Here is a 27,150-nt window from a genome sequence, read left to right on the forward strand (position 1 = left end):
CACATATAGTTTTTGTTTTCGCTTTAAATTTTGTTTTCCGTATATATAATAATAATAATAATAATTATAATAATAATAATAATAATAATAATAATAATAATAATCAGCTAGGCTAATACCCAAGGCACCACCTTAGGTTCAAGTCATCTAGCGACTTTTGATGCCTTAAACAGGTAGCCGGGTTACAATGCGTAGGAGGGTGCTGGCAAGCCCTACACGCCACGTGAGCCAACAGCTCCCTACACTAACTATTACCGTTAACCTCTACAAGTTTATGTGGAAAGGGGATCGAACCCGGCTCCTCTTGCTTAAGACCTTTAATACAATGGGTTGTATTTTTCTTTAAAATAGTTTCTCGCACGTATAGATTTTACGTTTCGTGAGCGTTCTAATAATTTTAAATTCTTGTTGCTTTGTTAATTTAGTAACGTTTTTGGTCTAAATTAAGTTGGTTTTTTGTTCTATTGAAATTTGTTTAAGGCAATAACATTTGTAATATGCATTTTAATTATAATAAAAAATATCCTACCGGTCGGGATAACGATTTATTTTGATTAATTATAGATTATATTTAATTGATAATTCGGTTATGGCCAGGAATCGAACCCGAGTATTATTTCTAGCAAGCGGATATTTTACCTTTACGTCGCGTCGGTAGGTTGAAAATACGCTACAACGATATTTGACAAACACCCTTGGAGAAAGTCCGGGTTCTGTGACGCTTTTTTACACTTTTTATCACATTCTTAGGAGGTGGATCTTTTACAGCTAATCCATTGACGTCCACGGCTTCAAATTGAAAATAAATAATATCATAGACACACCACGGAGGTATAACAGGAGAAGTTTAGATTTTCCGTTCTATTTAGTACAGTACGACAGCCAGGTGACGCTAACATCTCCTTTCAAAATAAAACTTAGCCTTTCGGGTCTTCTGTATTTCTAACCAAATAGCACAGTTTTATAATATTAGTTTTTAAACTATTTATGATCATATCAGAGCTTAGCATTTCTGGTCTTGCTTATAGCTCTTTAAATATAGACCACAAATCAGAGAATTTTATTGGAATAAAAATTTCCAAACAACACAATAAAAATAAGTAAAAAAACTAAGTATTCGGCTAAATAAAAGTTCAACTTAGAGACGTAATAGTTCCTTTCTTATTATTATAATTAATCGATTAACGAACCATTACCAGTGAAATGATCTTACACAACCTTATAAAGAAAAGGGTTTTACAATTGCGAGAAGCGCTAATTGATCTACTCTCTGAACGTAATTTGGACAACTGTCCAAAACTTGGCATTATAAACCCTACAAGCTACACGCCCCAGATGTTCTAAAAATCGTGTGTATAAAAAAGAACAGTCCGGGGCGCGAAGAACGTTTTGGGGGCACGTAATAAGCGCGTATAATGCCAAGATTCTTTTAATGGAATAAATCATATTGAAAAAGTAGCGCGGCTTCTCCGGCCTTATTAGGATTGAAACGTTTAGGGCGGTGCGCGCTCAACGGAATAAATACGACAGCTTGGACATTGTCCGGAGAGAGGGATTAACTGGCGAGTCTCGCTTAGAAAACCCAGTTAATTGCGAGAATCATTATTAAAAAAACGTAGGAGAAAAGACGCCGCAAAGTACTTTCCAGCTAAATTGGACAAAAACAAATAGACCCAAGAATTACTCTTTTTAATTCGCATCCCCGCCTTTTTTAGCGCATACCGGTAGTTAGTGTCCGAACGCCAGATCTTAGAAGTTGGATCGCGGCTAACTTGGAAGCGTTCGCGTAAGGGCCCCCGACGTAGATCCGGGATTTCCGCCCACGCGCGTCTGACGGTAGAGAAATTATATACGGAAGGCGGAGAAAGTATGGTTGGAATTAAGCCGGCGCGTTTACCACATCTTCTCAACATAAACGGGCTCGCCTTGCACCAGTGTCGGCCCCGGCAAGAAGACCAATCCTAGACTAACGCGTTAAGGAGATGCACTATCTCCCATTATACGGGAGTATAAGAACCTTAGCTTCTCCGAGCCGCGTGTGGAAATCATTTTGAGCTACTTTTTAATAGTCTCACGTACGGTACATTCGAGTTTAATATACCGGTAAAAAGGGGGGAGCGCGTAATGGCCGAGGAGAGGAAGTATCGAAATACCCGCGCGCGCTGGCAGCCTGCACCACGCCTGGTGTAGCATTCGTAATGATTAAACTTAACGACCTTTGTACGTCTCATATTTTCCGGGAGTGTTTTTATTTTCGTTCGCCTCGTGCGGGGGGGGGTGTCCCCCCTTCTGGCGCTTCTGCGGGCCCCTCACTCCCAATCCCATTAATCACGGTTATGAACATCTCTCTCGAACCACGTAGTCACCCCCTCCCCCTCTCTTCCGTCGTCCCGGTAATATCCCGTTTGTATGCCTATATGAACAAACCGATCTGACTATGTCCTACTGCTTCTTCTAGGAATTTCTACAGTTGCCAGATTTGTTTCCGCATTTTTCCGTCGGAAAGACGCGAAAAACCGCCCGATTGCATGTCGCTGAAAACGAGTTTCCATAATAGACAGGTTCAGCAACTTTTGAGAGTACGTACACACGAGTGTCTACGATAGATTTTAAATTTGTACCTGACTGAATGTCGGCAACTACAGGGTTGCCACAAAATTTTGAGATTCAAATTCCCTGACCATTTTAAGAGATTTTCCGTGATTTTAAAGGTATTTTTTTTTTATTTTACTCTTATCAGAAGTTAATAAATTAAAATGGACTTATATTTCAGTAAAAAGGTTAACGCAATGTTGAAAAAATTAGCCAACTTTTCAAGGAAATAAATGATAAAATTTAATTCCCTGACTTTTCCCTGAATTTTTACAAATTACCTGACATTTCCCAGACATTTTACGCATTGTAACCCGGCCACCTGTTTAAGGCATTAAAAGTCGCAGATTATTATTTTAGGCCTTTTTTTAAATTCCCTGACGTTTCCCTGAACTAGGAATTCCGACGTTTGAAAAGCAGCCCACGAATGAGTCCCAAATAAGGAATGTGCTCAGGGAATTATTTTATGTTACAGGAAAATATTTGATGGAAATGAAAAGTGGTAGTAAGTCAATTTGCATAATTCAAATAAAATAATTTAAAACATTTTAGCTAATGATTATGATTTTAATTTTAACAGCCACGATTAAACTGGGTTGCTTTTATGTACCAATTAGGTGGTTACTTTTCGCTTATTCAGAGATATCGGAGTAGGATAAGAAGAGTAACCTTAAAAAGTAATTTTACTACGTTTCTGTGGTGGCTAATAGTTCGAGTCGGGGCAAAAACATTTACCAGATAAACTCTGGATAAGTGTACGATTTTATCACTTTACTCTCTTTACTCCCGTTTTTGAGGAGGAATAGCTCACGACGTAGAGTAATTTTCCCCACCAGAACAAGTAAATAGTTTATCTAGGAGCTACAAACACACAAGGAGAACGCAGCTAACCATAACACTCCCTAACCCTTTCTTGCGTACAATTTTCATTGGACCCGTCTGTTGGAAAAACATTTTACGGGCGTGGTGGAAGACGTGGCTACGTTCAACAACCTTCTTATTCATTCAAGATTATGCATCAGAAAAACCGTAACAGTTGTTGAACGATTTTTGCTTTTAAGATTGTGACCTCACGATAGGTATCGGAAGCGTATCAAATTAACCTGTTGCACGAGCAGGTTTTTCTGATACGCTTAATAAACGTATGGTTGATGAACGCGCATGCAGAAGATTCATTTTAAACGGGTTTTGAGCGTTTCAACCATTTACGTAACCCAATCAGCAGTATTGGATTATTTTACGATTTTAGTGGTTGAACGCAGCTAATATTCTGTACTTTTTCCTTCTGACGGTGGTAGGCACTAAGGCGTCTAGCCAATGAGAAATGTATACACGAAAATGCGCGCCTAAAACGCTTTGCGTTCTCCTTGTATGGGGTGTGTTTGTTGCCCGTAGGTTTAATTTAGCGTAAAAAGTGTACATCTTTAGTCAGAGAACATGTGAAAAGTATCGACCTAATATGTTGCTCCACTTTTTACTCCTGAAAATCGTCTCCTTATACATATAACATTGAAAATATATTTTAATTAAAGGCCGGTTGATTATTAGTTAAGCGGTTTCACTCTATAAAATAGTTAAATTTAAACAGATCACGGCTGTTCCCGAAACTCTCGAAGAATGTACAATTAATTAAGTGACCCTGAGAGATAAATCATACACCAGTGAGTCCCTATATCTTTCGACGTGTCAGTGTTCACAATGTAAAGTGAAGGATACGTTTTTACATTCTTAGACTTCTATAGGTTCTTCCAAGGACACCTGAAAAGTATCGTCTACAAATGTAGTATCTTCTACAGTGTTCCAAATTCGAACTAAACATTCTTCATTAACGTTATTCCATGTTTTAGGATAACATATTTCAGCTTCGTACGCTCCCTCGAGTTTCATTGGTTCCGGTAAATACGTCCTAGACTTGCTTATAGTGTGGTTTTTGAAATAACGTATAGACGATTCCGAGGGTAACGTAATTTAGAAACTCATAGTACTACAATTTCTTACACCCAAGAGTCAAAATTCGAACTGTAATCACGCTAACATACGAGAAGCTCTTTCGTTCCGACGGGTTTAGTTCTCTTTCTTAAAACTTTATATATATTAAGCAAACAATTGTCAAGGTCTTTCCTGATTTTCTGTATTTCCTCCTTGTAGAACACACCCTAAATGGACTCAGTCTTCAAATCCTTGAGCTTACATATCGGAGGGTCTCTCGGTAAGCGCTCCACTCCATTCCATAAACTGCAACCTTAAACCTCTAAGTGGAGGGAGTAACAGGTGGAGGGGTAACCCTTCATGCTTGCCAGCTAAGGTTCTACTTCTTCCTTCTTCCTTAAGCCAAGGTGGAAGGCATCGTGCTGAGGGCTGAATGGTACCGGGGAAGCGAAATTACGGTATCACAATGATCCCCTCGGGGAACCAGGTGAAACCCCGTTGTAATTAGCCTTTCACCCGGGACGAGGACTACCGGGTGGTGACCTTTTACTTTCCTCCATACTCGTGGGATTATTTATGGTTTCTAAAAAACAACAAAAATCAAAATGAGCCAGCGTCTGCTTCCAGTAGTACCCGGCTTGATGAGAAGTCTGGGTTATCTGCAGATGTTATCCAACCCTCCAAAACGTTGATACACAATGCACGCCGCAAACCTCGCTAAGAAGGAGGTTCAGTCATCCTCGGGTGACAAAGTAACCCTATACCCTTAAGAGACTTAGGTTGTATGATTCCAATCCCTTGCCTGGGTCTTCCCAATCTGCGGCCAAAAAGGCTAAGGAGCGTTTGACTCCTATGTCCTATAGTGAGTCAGTAGGGTTGCAAAAGATGGCTTTCCGAACAACCTTATCACAGAGGAGAAGATGGGCGCCGTTCAGCGTGGGATTCTGGAGAACGTTGATGGGACACCTCTTCCTCTGAGCAGGAATTTCCACCTGGCCAAAGGGTTGGCAAAACCACCGTGTTTGGTTGTGGATGTTGAGTTCGTGTTATGATGGTTGTGGAGTCTGTTGTGTTTGTATGGGCGTTTTTTCTCCAACTTCTTCCTAATGACTTTGGAACGGACCGAGTGCTGAGTGTTATGCAACCTCTCAACGTCCAATGGCAGGGTTTCCACCAGTTGTACACGGTAATCGTCTTAGTATCAATTTGCGACTTTTTGGCGCTGGCCGTGAATCGAACCCGGGTCTGCCTCGTGTAAGAGATGTACTCTAACCACTCAGCCACCAACGCTTGTTAATTTACGGTGTTTTGCTAAAAAACAGCTTTGGCGAATGTCCTTTACAAAGTTATAACGTTAGGTACTATAATTTATTCTACATCATTTTAAATATTTATAACTTATATTAATCTTATATTTAATGAAATATTTATAAATTATATTAATCTTATATTTAATGAAATATTTATAAATTATATTAATCTTATATTTAATGAAATATTTATAAATTATATTAATCTTATATTTAATGAAATATTTATAAATTATATTAATCTTATATTTAATGATATATTTATAAATTATATTAATCTTATATTTAATGATATATTTATAAATTATATTAATCTTATATTTAATGAAATATTTATAAATTATATTAATCTTATATTTAATGAAATATTTATAAATTATATTAATCTTATATTTAATGAAATATTTATAAATTATATTAATCTTATAATTAATGAAATATTTATTAATTATATTAATCTTATAATTAATGAAATATTTTAGTATTTTAATGTAAAATTGATCGTGATCAGGAATTAAACTCGGGTCGCATTGTAACAATGCGCGTAGTTCACCGCCGAGCCATTGACTTCCTTAGGGAAAATATTAAAGTAAAGGCACAATTATGATAAGGCGGGTTTTTTTACTAAACGGATTAATACAATATCTGTATATATTGTTTATTGAACTTTGTTTGTTTATTCTTTGGTACGGTTTTTTTTTGTTTTAAATTTTTGTTAAATTCTTAAGAAAATTTCGTTAAAACACAAAAAGTAGTTCATTGTTACCTTTTAATAACGCTTAGAAAAAGGATAATTATTCAAAACTCCCGCGGAAACTATATCAAAGTAATAATATAGCGCCACCGTGTGGGGAACTATCAATTAAACCGGGTAAAAAATATAATCTCTTCAATTTTTCGAACTTTAGTCAAATCTCGACGGGTCAAACAAAACACAAAATAAAGGTATATAAAGCCGTTGCCGTCAATATAGAAGAAATCGTCTTTCTTAGTTCTTGGCTGTCAGACGAACTACTACAGGACGGGGTCCTGGTGTCGGTCAAAAGTTATGAGGTAACTTTGCGGTTTTAATTTGTATGTTCGGTCTTCGGTCAAGAAAAGAATTAAATTGTGTTTCGCGTTTGGAACGTAAGTTAATGGACTTAAGTGTATGAATAGTGCGTGTTTAAGACTGAAAGTGTTAAAGTAATTGTGAACTAACTCAAGTCAGCTGTAAGATAAAATGGATTGTTATCATTTTTTGAATTGGAATAACCTAATTATACCCTTGAAATTATCAACTCAACCTGTGAGGGTAATTAAGTAGATTGGAAGTAATTAGTAGAGAACAGCTCTCAGCTGTTAATTTAGACAGAGTTTATAGTTAGGTAGTTTGAATTTAGTTAAAATTACTCAGTATAATTTATGATATTTACTTAAGTGTAAGTGTGTTTTGGTTTGTTTCAATCACGATGAACTAAGACAAATATAGTCTTAGACACTTGAGTACCAGTTCTGTACAATTACGTAGAAGTGATATATATTGTTGTGTCATTGATGAAAGTTAAATCTAGAACGTTCCATAGACTGTTCTGAATAAAAATAAACATTTATAATTTTGCATAATTCTGGTTGCCATTTTATTTTCTAATCACTCGCCCACAACATTACAGTTCTGGCAATCCCGAATCAAATAATTTTTCGATATAACGGCGACGGGAAATTATTCTCGTAAATTTATCGCGCGGCCTTAGGGAATATTCTTTTCACAAAATTTCGATAGACTATCGTTTAATTAAAATCGGCCCTATTCCGTTAAAATTATAAACCAAAAAGCGAACGGTCGACTGAAACATCGAATTTTAACGGCACTTAAATAATAACTAGGAACTGGCACGTAATTATGCGCGTAATAGATTTACTCCACAATTTAAAAACATAACACAATTTTAATAACTAAGAGCACACAGTTACAAATATTCAAGATACGAAAAATTTAGAGGCGCACGATGCCTATACCCGCACAGTGGGCTTTCAAACCAATTCTGGCTTGCCTTTCTTTACGAGGGACCGAGGAAAGCTCCCAATGACTCGCTTCTTTTTCTTGGGGCTTTGTCTCCCCTTTGGCGACCTTCAGTCGCACTCAGTAATGGGCAAAAACCCACTCTTTTACTCAAATTCCAACGAGCCCCCGGCAACTTTCCTCGCATCCTTTGTCGGAAGAAATACAAGATTATTTATATACAAGAACCACCGAAAAACACAGTAAATGTGGAATGACACAGCAAATAGAGTAAATAATAAAACAGATGGAATACAATTAATACACTTTTTACAAAATACACAGAAACCCATTTTTTATATACAAACTTTTCAATTAAATTTTAAATGATCGTAATTCGATTTTTAACATTCTCCCCCCTTTTGAACAGTGTTCAAAACCTTTAAATCTCTAGGGGGTACAACATTTGGATAGGTCGCTTTACTCGATTACCATTTGCTAAACGAACCATGCACGATCTTACAACCCCATCTCTACCCTCAACTACCTCTTCTACGACTGCTATTCTCCACATCAATCTAGGGAGTTTATTTTCTTCTAGTAAAACAACGTCGTTAATTTTTAAATTTTCTGTAGGACTACGAGCTGGTTTATGATGTTCCGAACGCAGTTCTAACAAATAATTACGCTTCCACCTGGACCAAAATCTATCTAACAATGGTTGTCGGTACTTTAGTCTCCTAGTCAACTCTTGCCTAGTTGGGTTTAGCGCTTCATTGTTTGCATACACTAGGGGGGGCAGCGAGGTTAGGCGTTTGCCGATTAAAAAATGCGCGGGGCTCAATGGAGTCGGTTCTTCCGCTCCTTCATATACATAGCTTATGGGTCTAGAATTTATCGTCGCTTCAATCTCAACTAAAAGGGTTTCGAGTTCTTCGTAACTTAATCGAGCCTTTCCGATGGTTTTGCGAAGGGATGATTTGACAGAACGAACCATCCTCTCCCAATACCCTCCCCACCAGGCCACCCTGTCCGCTATGTAGCGCCACTGTATTCGTAGGGAGCCAAAACAATCCACTACCTCTGGATGTCTTAGATTTTTAAAAAGTTCATTTAAATCAGTTTCGGCCCTTTTAAAAGTCTTCGCATTGTCGCTGTATATAATTCTACAAATTCCACGTCTCGCGCAAAATCTCCGGAACGACAACAAAAATTTATCAGTGGATAGGTCTAACACGACCTCCAACTGTACGGCGCGCGTTACCGCACAGGTGAAAAGCGCGATATAACATTTTTTTCCAGTTCTATCATATAATGGACCGGCAAAGTCGATTCCGCAAACAGAGAAAGGAGGGGACGGATTAACTCTGGCCTCGGGTAAGGGTGCCATTACCGCCACTGGAGCTTTAGCTCGGAATCGCTTACATCTAGGACAACCTTGTATCTCTCTTTTAATCAGCCTCCTTATTTTATTAATCCAAAATTTTTCTCTTATTTCCACTAAAACGTCATCGACTCCGGCATGCTTTAATTTGATATGACAGTCGTCAACAATCAACTCGGTTAATCTATTTTCACGCGACAAAATTCAGGGGTTTTTCTCTTGGTAACTGATATCTGCGGCGTCTAAACGTCCGCCTAAACGCAATAAACCATCCTGATCAATAAAGGGCGACAATGACAAAATTTTTGAATTTTTCGAAATTCCAATTCCGGATTTTAAACAATTCCGGTCCTCAAAATAATCTTCATCTTGCGCAATTTTCACCCAATATATTTCAGCGTCATTTATCTCATCCGCTGACAATGGTCCGAGCGTTTTCCCAACCTTTTTAGAGGATTCTCTTAAATTTTGAACGTAGCGCTTAATCCAAGCAGTGAGCCTAAAAACTGTCTTAGCAGAGCTATATTTCGCAAGTGCAAATAGGGGTTCTCTCTTATCTGTCGTAGCTATAATAGCCAAATTAGCATCGCCTTTCGCTCTCTTTTCACTTTTAATATCGGGGTTTTCCTCGTTAATTTGTTCTAAATCACAATCTACTTTTTTATTATCGGATAACCAAGGAGGTCCATAAAGCCAAAGTTTAGAGGTTCCCAGCTCTTCAATCGTGGTACCACGTGATGGTATATCGGCAGGTTTCTCTTTACCCGGAACGTGTTTCCAACAAGAGGGGGCGGTTAACTGAATTTCCCTCACCCTGTTTGACACAAAAGGTTTCCACCGCGCTGCATTATCCCGAACCCAGTATAAAACTATGGTCGAGTCAGTCCACATTCGAACCGCCCGTGGAGAGTACTCTAATGATTCAATTAAGCTGGTAACAAGCCTAGCACCCAATACTCCACCCATTAATTCTAATCGGGGTAATGTCAAGGTTTGCAGAGGAGCGACTCTAGTCTTCGACGCTACCATATAGGTGAGCACCTGACCATCTGGGTATTCACTTTTCAAGTAAACAACGGCAGCGTAAGCGGTTTTACTGGCGTCAACGAAACAGCGCACTTCTATTTCCGGTTCGGTTTCAGTTGACTCATTCGCAAAATAATACCTAGGAAATTCTATTTTAACCAGGTGGGGGAGCTCAAATTTCTGGGAAAGGTCGCTCGGTAAATGAGAGTCCCATTCTAGCCCCTTACTCCACAATTCCTGGAAAATCAACTTCGCTCTGATAGTAAAAGGGGACAATAGACCCAAGGGGTCGAAAACTTTCGCTACGGCCTTTAAGACCCAGCGCTTTGTACTCTCCCTTTTTAACAAAAATTGCAACATGTGGCTCATGTCAAAGCTGAAGGTATCTCTCGCTTCATTCCAAGTCATCCCTAAAACTTTTGTATTTTTCTCGCTATCGTTGGGGTGTTCTCCGCTAACTTTGGCAACTTTATCCTCCCCCTCATTTCTCTCTGATTTCTCTGGAGTTGCTATGAAACTTTCTCAATCTCATCCCAGCTTCACTTAAGATACCCGATGTCTGACTTATCATTTTATCTACTTCCGCAACCTCTTGTTCTCCTGAGATTAAATCGTCGACATATAGGTCGTCATTCAACACGGCACTAGCTTTGGGAAAATTGTCTACATATTTTTTGGCGTGATATTTTATAGTGGCGGCCAATAAGAATGGGCTCGCCGTACAACCGAATGGAATTCTAGTAAATCTATACACCACTAATTCGGTTCTATCCGCACCTGACAAACCCTTAATCCAGAAAAACCTGAAGGCATCCCGATCTCGCTCCACTACACTAATTTGGTGGAATGCTTTTTCTACATCGCCGGTGTAGACTACTCGGTGTTTGCGGAAACGCACTAACATTTTAAAAATTAAAGGTAAGAAATTGGGTCCTGACTCCAAGCAACTATTAAGAGAGAGGAATCCCTTCACGAAGGCTGACCCGTCAAACACAATTCTCAATTTGGTAGTTACGCTACTCTCACGAAAAACACCCCTATGGGGCAGATAATAACATCCACTGGGCTTAGCACCATTTTCCCTTTCTTCGACCCTTTCCACTATCCCTGATTTTATCTGTTCTCGTATGATTTCGTCATACTGCGACATGTCTTGGGGTTTCGTTTCTAACTTGCCCAATAAGTTAATCGTTCGCCTCTTGGCTACCCCTAAATTATCTCCCATCAAATCTCGATTAGGCTTCCAAGGGAGCGCTACCTCGTAGCGTCCGTCTATGAAATTGGTATTTTTCCCAAAATCACTTAAGACCGATTCGAATTGATCGGATTTTGTCTCGTCACTATCGTTAATTCCCATTGACTCCAAATTCCAGAACGCGCGCAATTGTTCTGATACTAAATTTTCCTCGGATTGGGCCGCTACGTGGAGAGCACCCACGGAATTTACCGCTATAAAGGATACTTCTCCTTCCGACCTTCTCTGCACAGTCCACCCTAATATAGTGTTTATGGCGATCAAATCTGGAGAAAGCCGCTTGAATTCGTCGTCGGCTACCACCCTCCAAAAATAATCCGCCCCAATCAAAACCTCAATGGGGGGACCAACTCTATTGTCAGTTTCACCAATCACATCGGACAACTCTAAATTTCTTTTTCTCATTTCTAGCTTAACTTTTTCGCCTGGCACTGCAAATACTGCCCCCTTGATAAAGGGAGTTTCTAAGGCTATAATATTCACCTTCTCACCGGTGTTTACATTCCTAAGGGTAACTTTGACCTCTCTGCGCGTAGATTTATTGGGGTCTCACTTTCAAAGGGGAACAGGCTCATATTGACTTTACCGACTTCCTCTAATTGTAATCTATTTGATAATGCCTCCGTAATAAAACTGTGATGGCTGGCTCCATCTAGGACGCACCTTACCCTAACGTTATTTCCCGCCTTATCGCTAATATTGGCTTGGGCGGTTTGCAAGAGAATGACGCTCGAGGCATCTAAACCCGTAGTTAGGGTCACTGAATTTCGGTTATCAGATTTCGCTTTAATCTGGTCATTTTGCACTGGCTTATTGTCGCTCTGCCCTTGTCTAGTGAATTCTACATTCTTGTTTTCATTTTCATCGCATACTATTTGATGATGTTTGCGCCTACAAATTCTACAATTTTGTATTCTACCTCGGCATAGGTGAGCGGGGTGCCCGGACCTTAAACAGAGGAAACATAGCCTTTTCTTACTAGCAATTGCTCTTTTCTCTGATATTGAAATTCCGGTACAATTATAAAATGGGTGCTCACTACTAGCACAAAAAACACAATTTCTTTGATAATTCTGATCGTTAACAGCACCGGTATTTAGCGCGGCTGCCGAAAATGGCTTATTAAACGGGGTTGCCGAATTTGGCTTATTAGAATAAATTTTACTAGATTGTCCACTTTTAACATTCTGTTTTTCTAATTGGCTATTGGTTGATTTTGTTTGCGATGGTCCCGCTCTATGGACGGCTAAAGCCCTTTCACGACATTGGATCTCGCCCCTTAGGAAGTTCAACAACTCGTTTATATCCCAAAGCTTACCTTCGTTCCTCCCTCTAGTGTATTGTTGTAAGAGATCCAACGGTAATAAACCCCCCACAAGATGCGCCAGAAATTCGCCATAGCTATCGGTCAAACGACCCAAGGATTTCAAACCTCTAACCTCTATTTGGCACGTGTCATACAAATTTCTTAGCCCCGTGACGTCTTCCGAAGAAGTTACTGGACCCATTACCAAAAAATTATTTAATCTAGCGCTTATTTGTAAGTCTGGTCGACCGCAAGTTTGATTTAAAATTTCTATAGCTGTTAAATAATTACAATCTGTTAAGGTTAATCCTTCGATAGCTACTTCCGCACGTCCCTTTAAGTAGGATTTCAAATAATTAAACTTATCTATGTTCGATAATTTTTGATTCGAGTGGATTGCACCTTCGAACTGAGTCCAAAACGTTTGCCATTTTTCATAACTGCCGTCGTACTTCTTTATTTCTAACTTCGGGAGTCGAACCGCCGCCGCTGTTGGTACGATGACATCGGTATCGCCGCCCGAAGAATGGCGAGAACTGGTTGCGGGTTGCTTCTTCTCGTTGATCCACTTTTTCGCTCGTGCTCGCCAAAGGACTGACTTTTCACTGTACAAGTCTATTTGTAACAATTCGTGGTCCTGCTCCGCATCGGTCATGCATTCCAGTATTTTTACGTCCAATTCGTCTAACTTGGGTTCTTTCGCATCTAGCTGCGCAATAGCGTCGCTCAAAACCTTTTCGCAAATGAACGAGGTTTTCTGCAATTCCACGTAAATAACGTTGCAGGCTCTCGTCACTCCGGCGCGTAATGTCTTTCTTTGCTTTTCCAAAAGCGCTAAGCTCGTCATCCTTGTCTGATATCGTAACTGTCCGCTTTATAAATCTATCGCGATTATCCCGGGTTTCGGCACCAAAATAATGTTACTTTTACTTTGGTCCGACGTAGCTTTAATTGGGAGAGCTAAACTTAAGTTAAAATCCAACGGACTGAAACATCGAATTTTAACGGCACTTAAATAATAACTAAGAGCACACAGTTACAAATATTCAAGATACGAAAAATTTAGAGGCGCACGATGCCTATACCCGCACAGTGGGCTTTCAAACCAATTCTGGCTTGCCTTTCTTTACGAGGGACCGAGGAAAGCTCCCAATGACTCGCTTCTTTTTCTTGGGGCTTTGTCTCCCCTTTAGCGACCTTCAGTCGCACTCAGTAATGGGGAAAAACCCACTCTTTCACTCAAATTCCAACGAGCCCCCGGCAACTTTCCTCGCATCCTTTGTCGGAAGAAATACAAGAATATTTATATACAAGAACCACCGAAAAATACAGTAAATGTGGAATGACACAGCAAATAGAGTAAATAATACAAGTTGGCAAGCCAAAATATACCTCTCCTCGGAAGAATTGTCCCTAGTGGTATTAATTTCTCGAGACGACCGCAATTCAGAGTTATTTACTTAAAACGTAATCCCGGTTCAATCCCGCCCGGTATAAAATATTAATTTTAACTAAAATAATTGAGACGAAACCACGGAGTTTAATTCATTTATAATAATATAAACATGTTCACCAAAATAAAAAAATCGCCGTATCATAACGGTTCCTTTACTTCAATATTTTGCCTGTGATGTGTTTTGTTTTCAGGGAAAACAGTAGCTCGGCGGTAAAACATCTGTTCAGTAACACAACAACCTGGGTTCGATTCTTCGTCATGATCGTATTTTACAATTAAATTATTAATTCATAAATTAGTTATAAAATTATAAATTTAATATAAACTTAGTTCATAAATATTTACAAGATTAAATCAACATAATTTCATTCGTAAAAAAACCAGATTAGGCCTTCGGAACAACTCCTTCTGCGTTGAGTTTGCAAGTTCTCTCCCCACTGGTTTAAGGGGTTTTTCCCCGAGGTCTTCGGTTTCCCCTTCCACAAAAGCTTGTTGAGGTTAACGGTAATAGTTAGTGTAGGGAGCTGTTGGCTCGAACGTGTGGCATGCAGGGCTTGCCACCACCCTCCTACGCATTGTAACCCGGCCACCTGAATTAATGGCTTCAAAAGTCGCATGATGACTTAGGCCTAAGGTGGTGCCTTGGGTATTAGCCTAGCTGATTATTATATTCATTCATAAAAAAATTCAAGACTTTATTACCTATTATGCTTACGATGAGTGTCTTATTTTCAGTGAAGCTAAGCAGCTATCGGTGGTTCTGTGGTATAGCGCTCTACTGCCAAGCCGAATGGCCTGGGTTCGAAACCTGGGTGGCGCATTTGTTTTTAATCAATAGAGAAAACGCTAAATTCGAATTTCTTCGATGCAATAATTTCAATTTCAATTCTATTTCAATTAAACCCAAAATTTCGTACTCTATTAAATACGCTTCCGATAAATCTGAAAGTCTAATTTTCAACAAGTGTCGGTGGTTCTGTGGTAGAACGTCCGCCTGTTAAGCAGGAGGTCTCGGGTTCAAATCCCGGCCGATGCGATCGCAAATTGATACTAAGACGAATACCGTAAACAATTGGTGGAAACCCTGCCATTGGAAGTTGAGAGGTTGCCATAACACTCAGCACTCGGTCCGTCTCAAAAGTCAATAAGGAGGAGTTGGAGAATACGCACCAATAACAAACGTAGCGACGGTGGCCGTTAACGAAAAAAAAAGCTCAACGCAATCGCAAATTTATCCGTTAACGCTTACCGTCGCACGGTGGTTTTGCCAACCTTTAAACTGCTAAAACGGTACGCAGTGATTACCCTTTGCCCCGAAAATGCGAACGCGTTCGCAGGCCACACACACACATACACACCCACCCACACACACACACACACCCACAGACGGACACGCCACGCTGGTTGTATGAGGTAAAAACAGATGGAATACAATTAATACACTTTTTACAAAATACACAGAAACCCATTTTTACCTCTCCGAGGGGACAAAGTCCCCTAGGAGGGGTTATACAACGACCGTGTCTGTCTGTGGGTGGGTCTGTGGGTGGGTCTGTGGGTGTGTCTGTCTGTCAGGACTGCGAACGCGTTCGCATTTTCGGTGCAAAGTGTAATCACTGCGTACGCAGTTTCTCAAAGGGTTGGCAAAACCACCGTGTGACGGTGAGTGTTAACGGATGCATTTGCGGTTTGGTTTGGATGGTGTTTTTTCGCTCACCGTCGTGACGGTTTGGTGTATTACGTTTTTGTAATGTTTATGCGTAGGTTGTGAGTGTTGAATTTGTTGTGTTTGTGTTCTGATGGATGTGCATGTTGAGTCTGTTGTGTTTATATGGGCGTTTTCTCTCCAACTTCTTCTTAATGACTTTGGGACGGACCGAGTGCTGAGTGTAATGCTACCTCTCAACGTCCAATGGCAGGGTTTCCACCAGTTGTACACGGTATTCGTCTTAGTATCAATTTGCGATCGCATCGGGCGGGATTTGAACCCGAGACCTCCTGATTGACAGGCGGACGTTCTACCACAGAACCACCGACACTTGTCACACCTTATTGAAAATTAGACCTTCAGCTTTATCGGAAGCGTATTTAATAGAGTACGAAATTTTGGTTTAATTGAAATTGAATTGAAATTGAAATTATTGCATCGAAGAAATTCTAATTTAGCGTTTCTCTATTGATTAAAAACAAATGCGCCACCCAGGTTTCAAACCCAGACCATTCGGCTTGGCAGTCGAGCGCTCTACCACAGAACCACCGATAGCTGCTTAGATTCACTGAAATTAAGACAGGCATCGTAAGCATAATAGGTAATAAAGTCTTTTTTTATTAATGAATTTATGAAGGCCTAATCTGGTATTTTTTAAAGGTTAAATCTTGTTTTAGCGCAGTCAGCCGAGATTAGAGGGTTAAAGGGTAGACCCTGTGGGTGGTCCACTTTCTTAACGACCTATATATAGTTCTGTTAATTCAAAGGAGATAATTTAACGTTAATTGCTTTAAAAGCTGGCGGTTAGTCAAGTGGCTCTCTGTGCTTTGTTGATGGTAAGGTTTTTGCTTCTTGTAAATACATTTGGTGTGGATATTTGGATATCTACGATTTCTAACGCAGTCAATGATTTCTTGGGTGTGCGAGTCATTATATGATATTGGAAATTGGACGGCATTGGTCTTTTTCATGTGGTATGCGTCACAACGTCAACAGGAAGTGAACGAGTCGTCCACTACCAGATATCTACGGTATCTTCATCAAGGGCGAGTGTTGAAATAAAATGAGCGTTAAAGATGCGGCAAGTATTTCGTAAGCGAGTAATTCCAAAAAGCCTCTGTAGATATTTCATTAAAATTTGCTTCGTATTATATTTAACTGATAAACTTGTTCTGTAAAAGGGTTTAATTCAATTGTGCATTGTTATAGTACGTCCAACTTACTGTTGTAACTACTTAACTTATGATATTCTGAATAAATTAAAATTGGTCGTTTCGTCTCAATTATTTTAATTATAATTAAAATTTTATACCGGGCGGGATAGAAATGGGTTAATATTTTTAACAAATAACTCTAAATTGCGGAGATATATCTTTAAGGGTTATCTCGAGAAATTAATACCACTAGGGACAATTCTTCCGAGGAGAGGTATATTTTGGCTTGCCAACTTGTTTTATATACAAACTTTTCAATTAAATTTTAAATGATCGTAATTCGATTTTTAACAGTCCCCCCTGTGAAACCTTTTAAAAAATGAAATTTTTTTAAAATTTCAAAAACGTTAAAAAAAAATTTAAATTGATTTTAAAAATTTAAATGCAATTTGGTCAATTGGGGGACCCTTAAAATACTTTAGAGTCCCATGTTATTTTCAATGGAAATAATTCCAAATCATGTTGTCAAAAACGTTTTCGGTTTCCATGGCAAAAAGAAAGCCCGTCGCAACTTTTCCCTTGCAGGTTAAGTTACACGGAGTTGTACATTAAACCCGACATTGAACAAAATCGGGTCGTCTCCTTGTTAGACGTGCTATAATTAACTACATAATTACAATCCCCTAGGTTCTGGAAAACCACAATTTCTATATTGTTAATCTAAATCCTATTTATGGGAATATGTATATTTCTGTTCGTAGTTGGTCGATTTGCTGAACAAATTTGGTCGGTTTCTGTTCATACTTGCCCAATTTTCTGCGCAACCTTAGGAGCCTTTCCTTTTCAAAGCTGGACAGTTAAATGCTCAAAGTTAAAACGGTTTTATTGTTCACAGTTGGTCGGTAATTCTGTGCAAATTAGGCCATCGTATAGATATTGTGCAGAATAGGTCGAAAATCTGTGCTGTCTCGGAGTCATCACTTTGCGCACGATTTTGCGGAATATTTTCTAACCTCAGTTATCTATTAGAAAATGTGGATTGACATTGTGAGTGTAGCCATTGCACTTTTTACGATGAATTTTCCTGGCCGCGTTCATATTTAGTTTTCCCCAATCCCATAAACAGCGATCTTACATTCAATCTGGCCTATACACACCTTTAAGTGAGAGTTTTCACTAACCAATTTAACTCTTTTCTCTCTTTATTTCGATCAAGAAAAAATGTAACACCAAAAACCACAAATTTCTACCTACCAATAGTCTACGGTGTCGTGTAAATAGTAAATTTAGGAAGCGAATAGTTTGAAAAATAGCAAATAATGTAAGCGAATAATTTTCAACTATTTACCTCGAAATTGTCCCCGCCCAATCAAAAGGCGAATGTTTCGACATGCCTGAAGAAGATTACGGCCAATTTTGAACTAAACCTATGCTGCCAGGCAGTACCGGATTTAGACTACTGGAGGCCCTGTGCTTAACATACTTATAGAGGCCCCCCATTAAGGTCCAAGTCGTTAGAGCAAGTAGCGGCTTTAACAAGATGTTTCAATATTATACAGGGTGTTTGAAAATTCAGTACAGAAAATTTAAGGTGTTGTAGGGGTTGAGTAAAGATGTATAACTGTCTTCGTGGCGATCCTCTGCAACGAATTGGACAAGCGCTAGAATGTTTTAAAGTTCGGCCTGAAGACGCCTAACAGTAGGCTACTACACGAACACGAGAACCCAGATAGGTAAGCCGATGTTAGGGGTAGGAAGAAAATGGGACTTTATAAAATAAAGAAGCAAAACATTATCGTATGCGAAACGTTATTTTTTTAAGCAAATGCTCAAAATGTCGTTCTCGAACTCTTAGAGAAGAAGGCAGTGGCGAAGAAGAGATGAACGTATGTCCTCGAACACTCCAGGTGTGGTACGAATGGGCTCCACAGCGGCGTTAATTATTACAACTAAATCCACCTCTGATTCGACTGGAGTTTCCTAGACAAGATCTTTCATCCAGCCTACAAGAAAAAGTCTAGCCGCTTTAGATCTTGCAGGCCTGGCGACTGGACCTCCTCGACCAATTCATTTCTGTGGAAATTGTTCGTTGAGGAACTTACAAACCCGTAAGGAAAAGTGAGCCGGAACCTCGTTATACTGATACAACATTTATCGTAAAATTGCTAACGGGGCATCATCAAGAAGGTCAGGTATAAGTCATCACGCGGAAAATCACTGTACGTCGTCCCATTGACTTTTGGCGGCAACATGTAAGGACCAATCAAAACGTCTCCGTTAATCCAGCCCAGAAGTTAACAGAAAATCTTTCCTGATAACCACGGGTAATTGTCGCATGATGATTTACATGAGCCCATTCGAGCTGATTGTGAGTGTTAAAAACACCATCCCCGGAAAATGTGTCTTTGTTACTGAAAAGCACAGTCGTTGGAAAAACGGAATCTTGGACGGAACGTTCTGCAACCCATCGAGCAAAAATCCACACTCAATGGGACATCGGTTGCTGTAAGATCTTGCACTTTTTGCCGATGATAAGGGTGCTGTCCGTCATCGTGAAGAGCACGAGAAGCAGAAGAATGATTGTATCCGGACGGCCTCTGTCATGATTGGCTGCCTGAGGAAATCAGGTTAGTCTCTTTACTAAAAAGTAATTACTACACTTTAAAGTAATTACAAGTAGTTTAACTACCAAATGTTACCTGTATGGCGCCGGTCTCCGCAATCGACGATGGACATTTGCGAAAATTCGTGGGTTCAAGATATTTTTGTTTTGATACCTTTCACGGTAAATTTCTTAAACAGAATATGTATTACCATCCGCTACGTAAAATAAATGTCCGCACGTTCTTCAGTCGTGTAACGATAACGCTCCATCACGTGTGGTAATTTCACAATGATGTAGAACATCGGTCAAAGCCTTTAAATACCCTATTTAACCCGGACGATACGATTCAGTAGAACATTTTTTTCCATATTATTTTCACGAGTCCGATATGAGACCTTTTGATTTTTGAGAATCTCTTATAAGTTCGTTTTTACGCGATATTGTTTGCCTTGGTCACTGGGGAGCTCTGCGGCGCAGTGCAACCCGTGCCGTCATGGTTTCCTCTTCGCCCAGACAACCCACATTGATCACGTGCTGTTCGCGCTATCTCGAACAGCGCGTGATCGCAGACTCACAGTTGACACGGTCAGCTGGGAGGATAGTATACTGAATTAACGTAATTGACTATTTCGGATAAAGTAATTTAACCCAGGCTTTTTCTGATAGGTCAAAAGTAAAAACTAGCTTCTAGAATTTTCGAAGTTTGTTGTAGTGAAGTGTGAGGCCTGGCTGTCAGCCTGCCGGTTTTGTCACTTTCATTTGACTTTTGAATGGTGTCGTGGCTCGCGCGCGTAAGGTTAGGTAAGCCTAACCGAACTTACCGAAGTAAACTAGTCTATATCAATTATATCCTATTTGGGAAATTGGATTGAAAATTTGAAAGGAAAGAAAAAAGATCTGATTTAAAGAGGTTGGGGGACTCGAGGGAGTCAGGCGCTAACTGAATCTTGATAGCCCTATAACTCAGAAAATCAGTTACCTTTCAGAGGAGAGTGGAAGCCTAGAAGCGGCGAGGCCCCTTCAAATCGCGAGGCCCAGTGCTGTAGCACACTTAGCACATAGGTAAATCCGGCACTGCTGCCAGTACAGAATGGAAAACGTTGCTAGAGGTGTAGCTCCGGGAAGCTTAGAGCAGGTGAACATTTTTTACCAAATGTATAAAATATATCTACGATTGGTCGCAAATGCTCAAAGATTTATCAAATTTATCAAATTTATAAAATTTATCAAATTTTCCTAAAAGTTTTACCGTAGCTGTTGGTAATGATTTTGGCTCAAACCGTCCAAATTGGGCTTGAAAAGACGTTTCTGGCAACAGCGCACTGAGCAGTGTCTCGCTCTTCCTCATAAAAAGCTGATTCGGACGATATAAGGGTTTGCGCGTCAAAATGTTGAATTATTTCCAGGAGTTTTTGTTAATACTCCGCCTCCCCTTTATTATATAGACACGCGCAGTCGGCCGTAACTAGAAACAAACTAAGTTATTTATCATAATATATAGATCGACTCTCGAGGAACAGGAAGAGAGAGAAAAGGTGCGAGAGACTCGAAATATTCTGCTGAGAAAGAAGACCAAGAGGAATGGGAACGTCTTGGACCTGTTTTCTTCCTTTCTTTACCCTCACTTCCCCTCCTCCCAAAAATAAAATATTTGGCCCTTCTTGCCGAAGAGTTATTGGACTTCCTTACCAAGTTTCGTCTTCGGCTTAAATGGTAATTGATACTCCCGTAGGACACCGTTGTCTCTGTCCCGGGAAACTGTCCGTAGCTTGGAGACTGGGAGGAGTTCCGACACGAAGGGTATTCCAGCACGCCTCCCTCAATTTCAGTCAAATATAATTTCTAACGTATTATCTTTTCTATAAAGAACATAATTGTTCGAAATTACAGAAATTCTTGGTAGATTTCGTAAATGAAACCCTAGATTATTATATTTAGGCCATAAATATGATAGTCTTAAACCTCGTTGACACTTCAAAAAATTATCGACCAGATTTTGAAGTTCGCGCATACGCTGCGAGTGAACTTATCGCTAGGCGCAACTTCCAGGTGACTAGGGCGTGGAAACGCCTTCGCCAGCTAATATTTCAAGCCTATTGAAATAAGAAAACGCTTTCATTATGAAAAATGACGCGGAGTAATGACAATTTATTGAATAGGAATAACGTTTAATTTCTAAAGGCACTTATTTGGAAATTTGATAGAAAAATCGCGTTTTTACTGCCATTTATCGCCTTCAACGCAACCTGGAAGTTATTCTTCCAACAAAAGAAATACACTACTTGTTCGTCGTCAGTATAGCTGAAGTATAGTGTTTCATATGTAGACGAAGCCTCTGTAAAAGGAGTATGAAGTAAATAAATGAAAATCGTCTGCTAACAGTGCTATTTTGACCGTTGCTAGCGACAATCATCCAGCTTCTGTTAAACCTGGTGGCATAAATGTCAAATTCGTCAATCGGTTAAATTTCGTTCTAAAATCCAATTTTTTCAATCCAAATTCAAAAGTAAATAACAAACTATACCCGCGAGTGACGGAGTTTTTAAATATTATAATTTTAATTTTTCCTTTATTACGACAAGTTGGCGGCCCTGGGATTTAGGATACTTATAAAGTCTCGGTGTATCGCTACTTAAAGAAGCGAATCCAGTATTATAAAAGAAAGACTAAAAGGCTCCGACAAAAAAGTAAGACCCTTGATGGAAGGAATCTCGATTTTTGTTTTTGGCTTCTTAGCAATGGCGCCGGATGCGGCGTGGTGGTCCGCCTAAAAACAGAGACATCCACTCTCTCTCTGGTGTACAAACGCTGGGTTGGTTTTCTCCCGTCGTATATCTGGGAAAATGCTAATGCAGTTGTCACTCGGCGGACGTTTCCTTCTCGACCAAAAGGAAAGATCGCTAAAGCCGCTTTTCAAATTGCGGCTTAACGAAAGACTGCTTTTGTTTCCGTGGTACGCCACACGCTCAACAAGCCAACCCCAAGGTTGGCTATTTTTTCTTCTAGAATTAAGATGCTTAATTCACTTCTATATTCAGTATGTGTTCGTGCTCAACGATAATTTTACTCCGATACACGGGAAAATTCATTGAAGCATCTCACTTCAAAATAGTGATTTACACTGCAAAATTAGGGATTTAGATTGATAAATTAGTGATTTAGACTGACAATTTAGTGATTTACACTGACAAATTAGTGATTTAGACTAGCGGTTCCCAATTTTATTTTGCTATGGAACCCTAAATTATCCACCTAATTCTGGCGGAACCCCAACTCATTTTATTACTCATTTTAAACTCTTGACACAAACAAAGATGGCCGCGCTGCGAATTCTAGGAACCCCTGTGACCCTTTTACGGAACCCCAGGGAACCTTTTGGGAACCGCTGATTTAGACCAATTAGTGATTTCGACCTTCAAAAAAGTGATTTAGACTGGCAAATTAGTGATTTAGACTGATAAATTAGTGATTTACACTGACAAATTAGTGATTTAGACTGACAAATTAGTGATTTCGACCTTCAAAAAAGTGATTTAGACTGGTAAATTAGTGATTTAGACTAACAAATTATAGTGATTTAGACTGACAAATTAGTGATTTAGACCTATTAAATTAATCTCTAAAATATACTAAAATCTTAAAGAAAGTGGCGGCTCCTCTCTAGTTGCATTCTCTCACACTAGATGTCGTTAGCGTATAAATCAAAACAAGTTGAGTAAGCATCAAAATCTAGCCTAAAAGGTGTGGCAAATTGTCAACTTCTCCCGTGGATAGGCTTTTGGGAATCACGTGGTTATTAACTTATTAACATCTCGCCTTTGCTTCAAGTCCTCGGAATGTGCTGCACCTAGAAGCGCTTTTAGAAGCACTTTTTTTCCTTTTTTTTTTGATAGAGCTGCCACTTGTTTTAAAATTAATCATAAATAAGGCGATCTCGACCTACAAAATGGTGTTCTTTTAAATTCGAAATTTGGACACTACTGATGTCAACAATCAAAAATGAATTCGAGTTAACAGATAATATGAAGGCAGTAACAGTGGCGGCCTAAGGGGGGGTGGGGGGCGGTCCGCCCGGGTATCAGGGCAGCAGCGGGTGCCATCAGAGAAGCTCGAGGGGGGGGGGTGCAAATCAGAACAATTAAACTTGAAGAAGACGGACCCGTGAAAACTTCTGCACGGTCCTGGGGGGGGGGGGGGTGTCACAAAACACTGCCGCCGCCCCGGGGACCCAGCCTTCTTAAGCCGCCACTGGGCAGTAACCCGTTCTTCTCGTTTTTCCCCGAAGAAAAACCACGCTGCCTTTCCTCGTGTAATCTTTCGATCATTTCGGCTTGTAAGGAGAAGACCCACCGGTACGATCTCTCTCTCCGTGTAGGCGTGAATCAGGAAAGCAGAGGCAATAGTCGCGGTCACTTATTATATGTTAACCCGAATATATTATTGATACAATAATAATTTTCACCATGTAAACTTATCACGATGGGTCGGACATTCAACAAAATCCCTCGCATTTGTCGGAGGAAAGGTATTTCGATATTTAGAGGTCAGCATTGAAAATAGCGCTACAGAATCTGTTAAATCAAAATTAAAATATTTCTCGAATTTTTTATATCCTTTTTTAACGTTGCGAAAATCGGATATACGGTACGAAATCATTGTTTTAAATTCGCGCTTAATTTCTCAAAATCTATTTTCGTGGTGCAAATTGTCGAGCACTAAATATATAAACGTCCGAACTATAAACGAGATATCAACAACGTTACACTTAAAACAGTCCTGACTCATTACGCATCGAGTAAATCCAATACGCAATAAACGGGATTCTGCTCAACACCGTTATCATAGTTCTTCGACTAAACGTATTTCAAGGAAATTAAACTCGAATACTCTACGAGATAATCAGGCTTTAATACGTCTCGTGGTCCTAGGAAAGGGTTCCCCAGGATAAATAGGGTTAAAGAGGGGATGGTGGTCTGTTTGGGCCCTATAGAGAACCTTTCCCTTTTACAAATTGAAGCGAAAACTGCTTGCTTCGGCAGTTTGTTAATTCACTCTTGCAGGACAAAAGAGACATTACTAGCTGATAAAAGAGGATTAGCTTGCTAAACGAGCTTCCACCCCCGATGAGAGACACCAATTGAGAGCGTAGCACTTTACTCACGTTATTATAGCGCGAGCTCTAATTTAGCGGCGGTCAGACAAATTAGTTTACATCTAATGGTCGAGATACAGCCGCTATGTCGTTGCGATAGTCTTATTAAGAAAGTTATTTTAGCCCTTATGCCTAAAACATATCAAACAAAAAACCATTCAGTAAAATTATTATATATCATTTTTGTCTATTTTTTTTTATACTCGCATACGGTATTGTCATTGTCCATTTATCAAGCCTGACCAATAGAATTCGTCTTGCCCCTTTAACAAACGTAGTTTTCTTCCGTAAGATGAAATAAAAATACTATCCCCGTTTATAGAAACAATTCGTAATAGCTATGGAAAATCCATCAGTATATTTCGGCTTAACTATCATCCGGGCACTCTGGGCTTAAATTTTATTAGGGCCCCTGACATTGCTCTAGCCTCGTTTCGGGGCTCAAACGTTTTGGTAAGTTCTTAACTACTAGGCTTAAGCCAACTAAGCCTATTGGTTAAAGAAGAATAGAAATAAACCTTAATCGCTAATTCGCTACTACTGTCGAAGGCTGGATGACCACTTTAAGCTTTTAATTTCTAGAGGAGGGTTGTAGGTCATTCTTTCTCGAGACAGCCGTGCATGCCAGTGGCGGGAAAGATCCTGTTTTTCGTCTACGCAATTTTGACTATATAATGAGCTCAGCAACTTTTTGCCTCTTTGTATTTTATCTCATTAAATGGCGCCTAGAGCTGCTGCTTTTCCGCATCTTTCGCTTTAATGAAGCGACACGCCAGGACCCCCCCTCCTTGGCCCCCTTTCTATTCCTGATACCTTCAAGAGACGCCGCTTGACTCAGGCGCATTCCCCCGGTACCCTATATCATTGAAATTTTGCGTGTAAAGCTAAAAAGAAGTTGGATATGGAAGCGTATATTTGACAAAAACTGCCAGAGAATAAAGAATTCCCATCCAGCTGCAGCCTGTGTCTATTCAGTCTGTTTATTCGAGTAGCTAAGAGATGCCTCCACTCCTCTTAAGTTGCGGAATTCACCTCCATTATATCCATAAAAAGAATAATTCAGGAAAAGGGCTTCGTACGAGTATGGACTTTACGCACCTACATAGAGGAAGACATCACCAGAAGTCTTTGATAATCTAACTACAAGTTTCCCTTGTAACATTTTTTTGACAGTGAATGACTATGGAAGTGCATATTTGAAAAAGCCTAAAAACGGCATGAAAATAGTGCGATTTCCGTCATTTCAGTGCGTGCGCGATGCACAAATTAATAAAAAAAAAATACACGAATCGGTGAAATGCTTGGACAGGAGAATAATCTACGTTTTATATAATACAATATGTATGGAAGACCTTACTTTTATTATAACTACGATACCAATACTCCGGAAAGATATGCCTTGATGGCAGTACTATATTTATATAACTAAAAACCCTGGACTTCAGAAAGATATGCCTTGATGGTGGTACTAGATTTATCTAACTAAAATCCCAGTACCTCGGAAAGATATGCCTTGATGGCAGTAGATTTGGATAACTACAATCCCAGTACTTCGGAAAGATATGCCTTGATGGTGGTACAAGATTTAAATAACTAAAATCCCAGTACTTTGGAAAGATATGCCTTGATGGTGGTACAAGGTATATATAACTAAAATCCCAGTACCTCGGAAAGATATGCCTTGTTGGTGGTACAAGATTTATATAACTAAAATCCCAGTACTTTGGAAAGATATGCCTTGATGGCGGTATAAGATTTATATAACTAAAATCCCAGTACTTTGGAAAGATATGCCTTGATGGTGGTACAAGGTATATATAACTAAAATTGCAGTACCTCGGAAAGATATGCCTTGATGGTGGTACAAGATTTATATAACTAAAATCCCAGTACTTTGGAAAGATATGCCTTGATGGTGGTACAAGATTTATATAACTACAATCCCAGTTCTTGGGAAAGAACCTGCTGGTTCGTTAGTGTGAATTGTAGACGACGTATATTATAATCTAAGCTTATTACACGCTTTGACGTAACGGAAAAAGAAATCCAAGACGAATGTAGTACCGAAACGTACCAATAGATGTCTCTAGAGCCGCGATATTCTTATCGTATCAAAAAAGGAGCGAAAATTCGACTTGTGACCAAGCTCGAATAGTATAGTGTAGGACGGAAAATTGTCTTACTGCTATTATTGTAAATGAGCGCCCGGAATAAGTAACCCGCGGTATGAAAGTATGAATATTTATTAATTAAGTGTAATTTAATCAAATCCCACTTAAATCAGGAAAGAAT

At 39.5% G+C, this 27,150-nt stretch overlaps 3 protein-coding genes across 3 annotated transcripts; all 3 read right to left on the reverse strand.

Moving 5' to 3' along the window:
• Positions 1-9,400: 9,400 nt before the first annotated feature.
• Positions 9,401-10,630, reverse strand: LOC149932295 (uncharacterized). The gene has a single exon (XM_090157096.1). It carries the CDS (start codon positions 10,628-10,630, stop codon positions 9,401-9,403), a length of 1,230 nt encoding a protein of 409 aa, XP_090013222.1.
• Positions 10,631-10,703: 73 nt separating this feature from the next.
• LOC149932296 (uncharacterized) lies at positions 10,704-11,882 on the reverse strand. The gene has a single exon (XM_090157097.1). It carries the CDS (start codon positions 11,880-11,882, stop codon positions 10,704-10,706), a length of 1,179 nt encoding a protein of 392 aa, XP_090013223.1.
• A 92-nt stretch (positions 11,883-11,974) lies between these two features.
• Positions 11,975-13,630, reverse strand: LOC149932297 (uncharacterized). Its single transcript, XM_090157098.1, has one exon. The coding sequence runs from the start codon at positions 13,628-13,630 to the stop codon at positions 11,975-11,977; it is 1,656 nt and encodes a 551-aa protein (XP_090013224.1).
• Positions 13,631-27,150: the final 13,520 nt, after the last annotated feature.

The sequence above is a fragment of the Leiobunum rupestre genome, chromosome 8 (genome assembly GCF_980474605.1).
Source record: "Leiobunum rupestre chromosome 8, qqLeiRupe1.1.hap1, whole genome shotgun sequence".
Classification (NCBI taxonomy): Eukaryota; Metazoa; Arthropoda; class Arachnida; order Opiliones; family Sclerosomatidae; genus Leiobunum; species Leiobunum rupestre.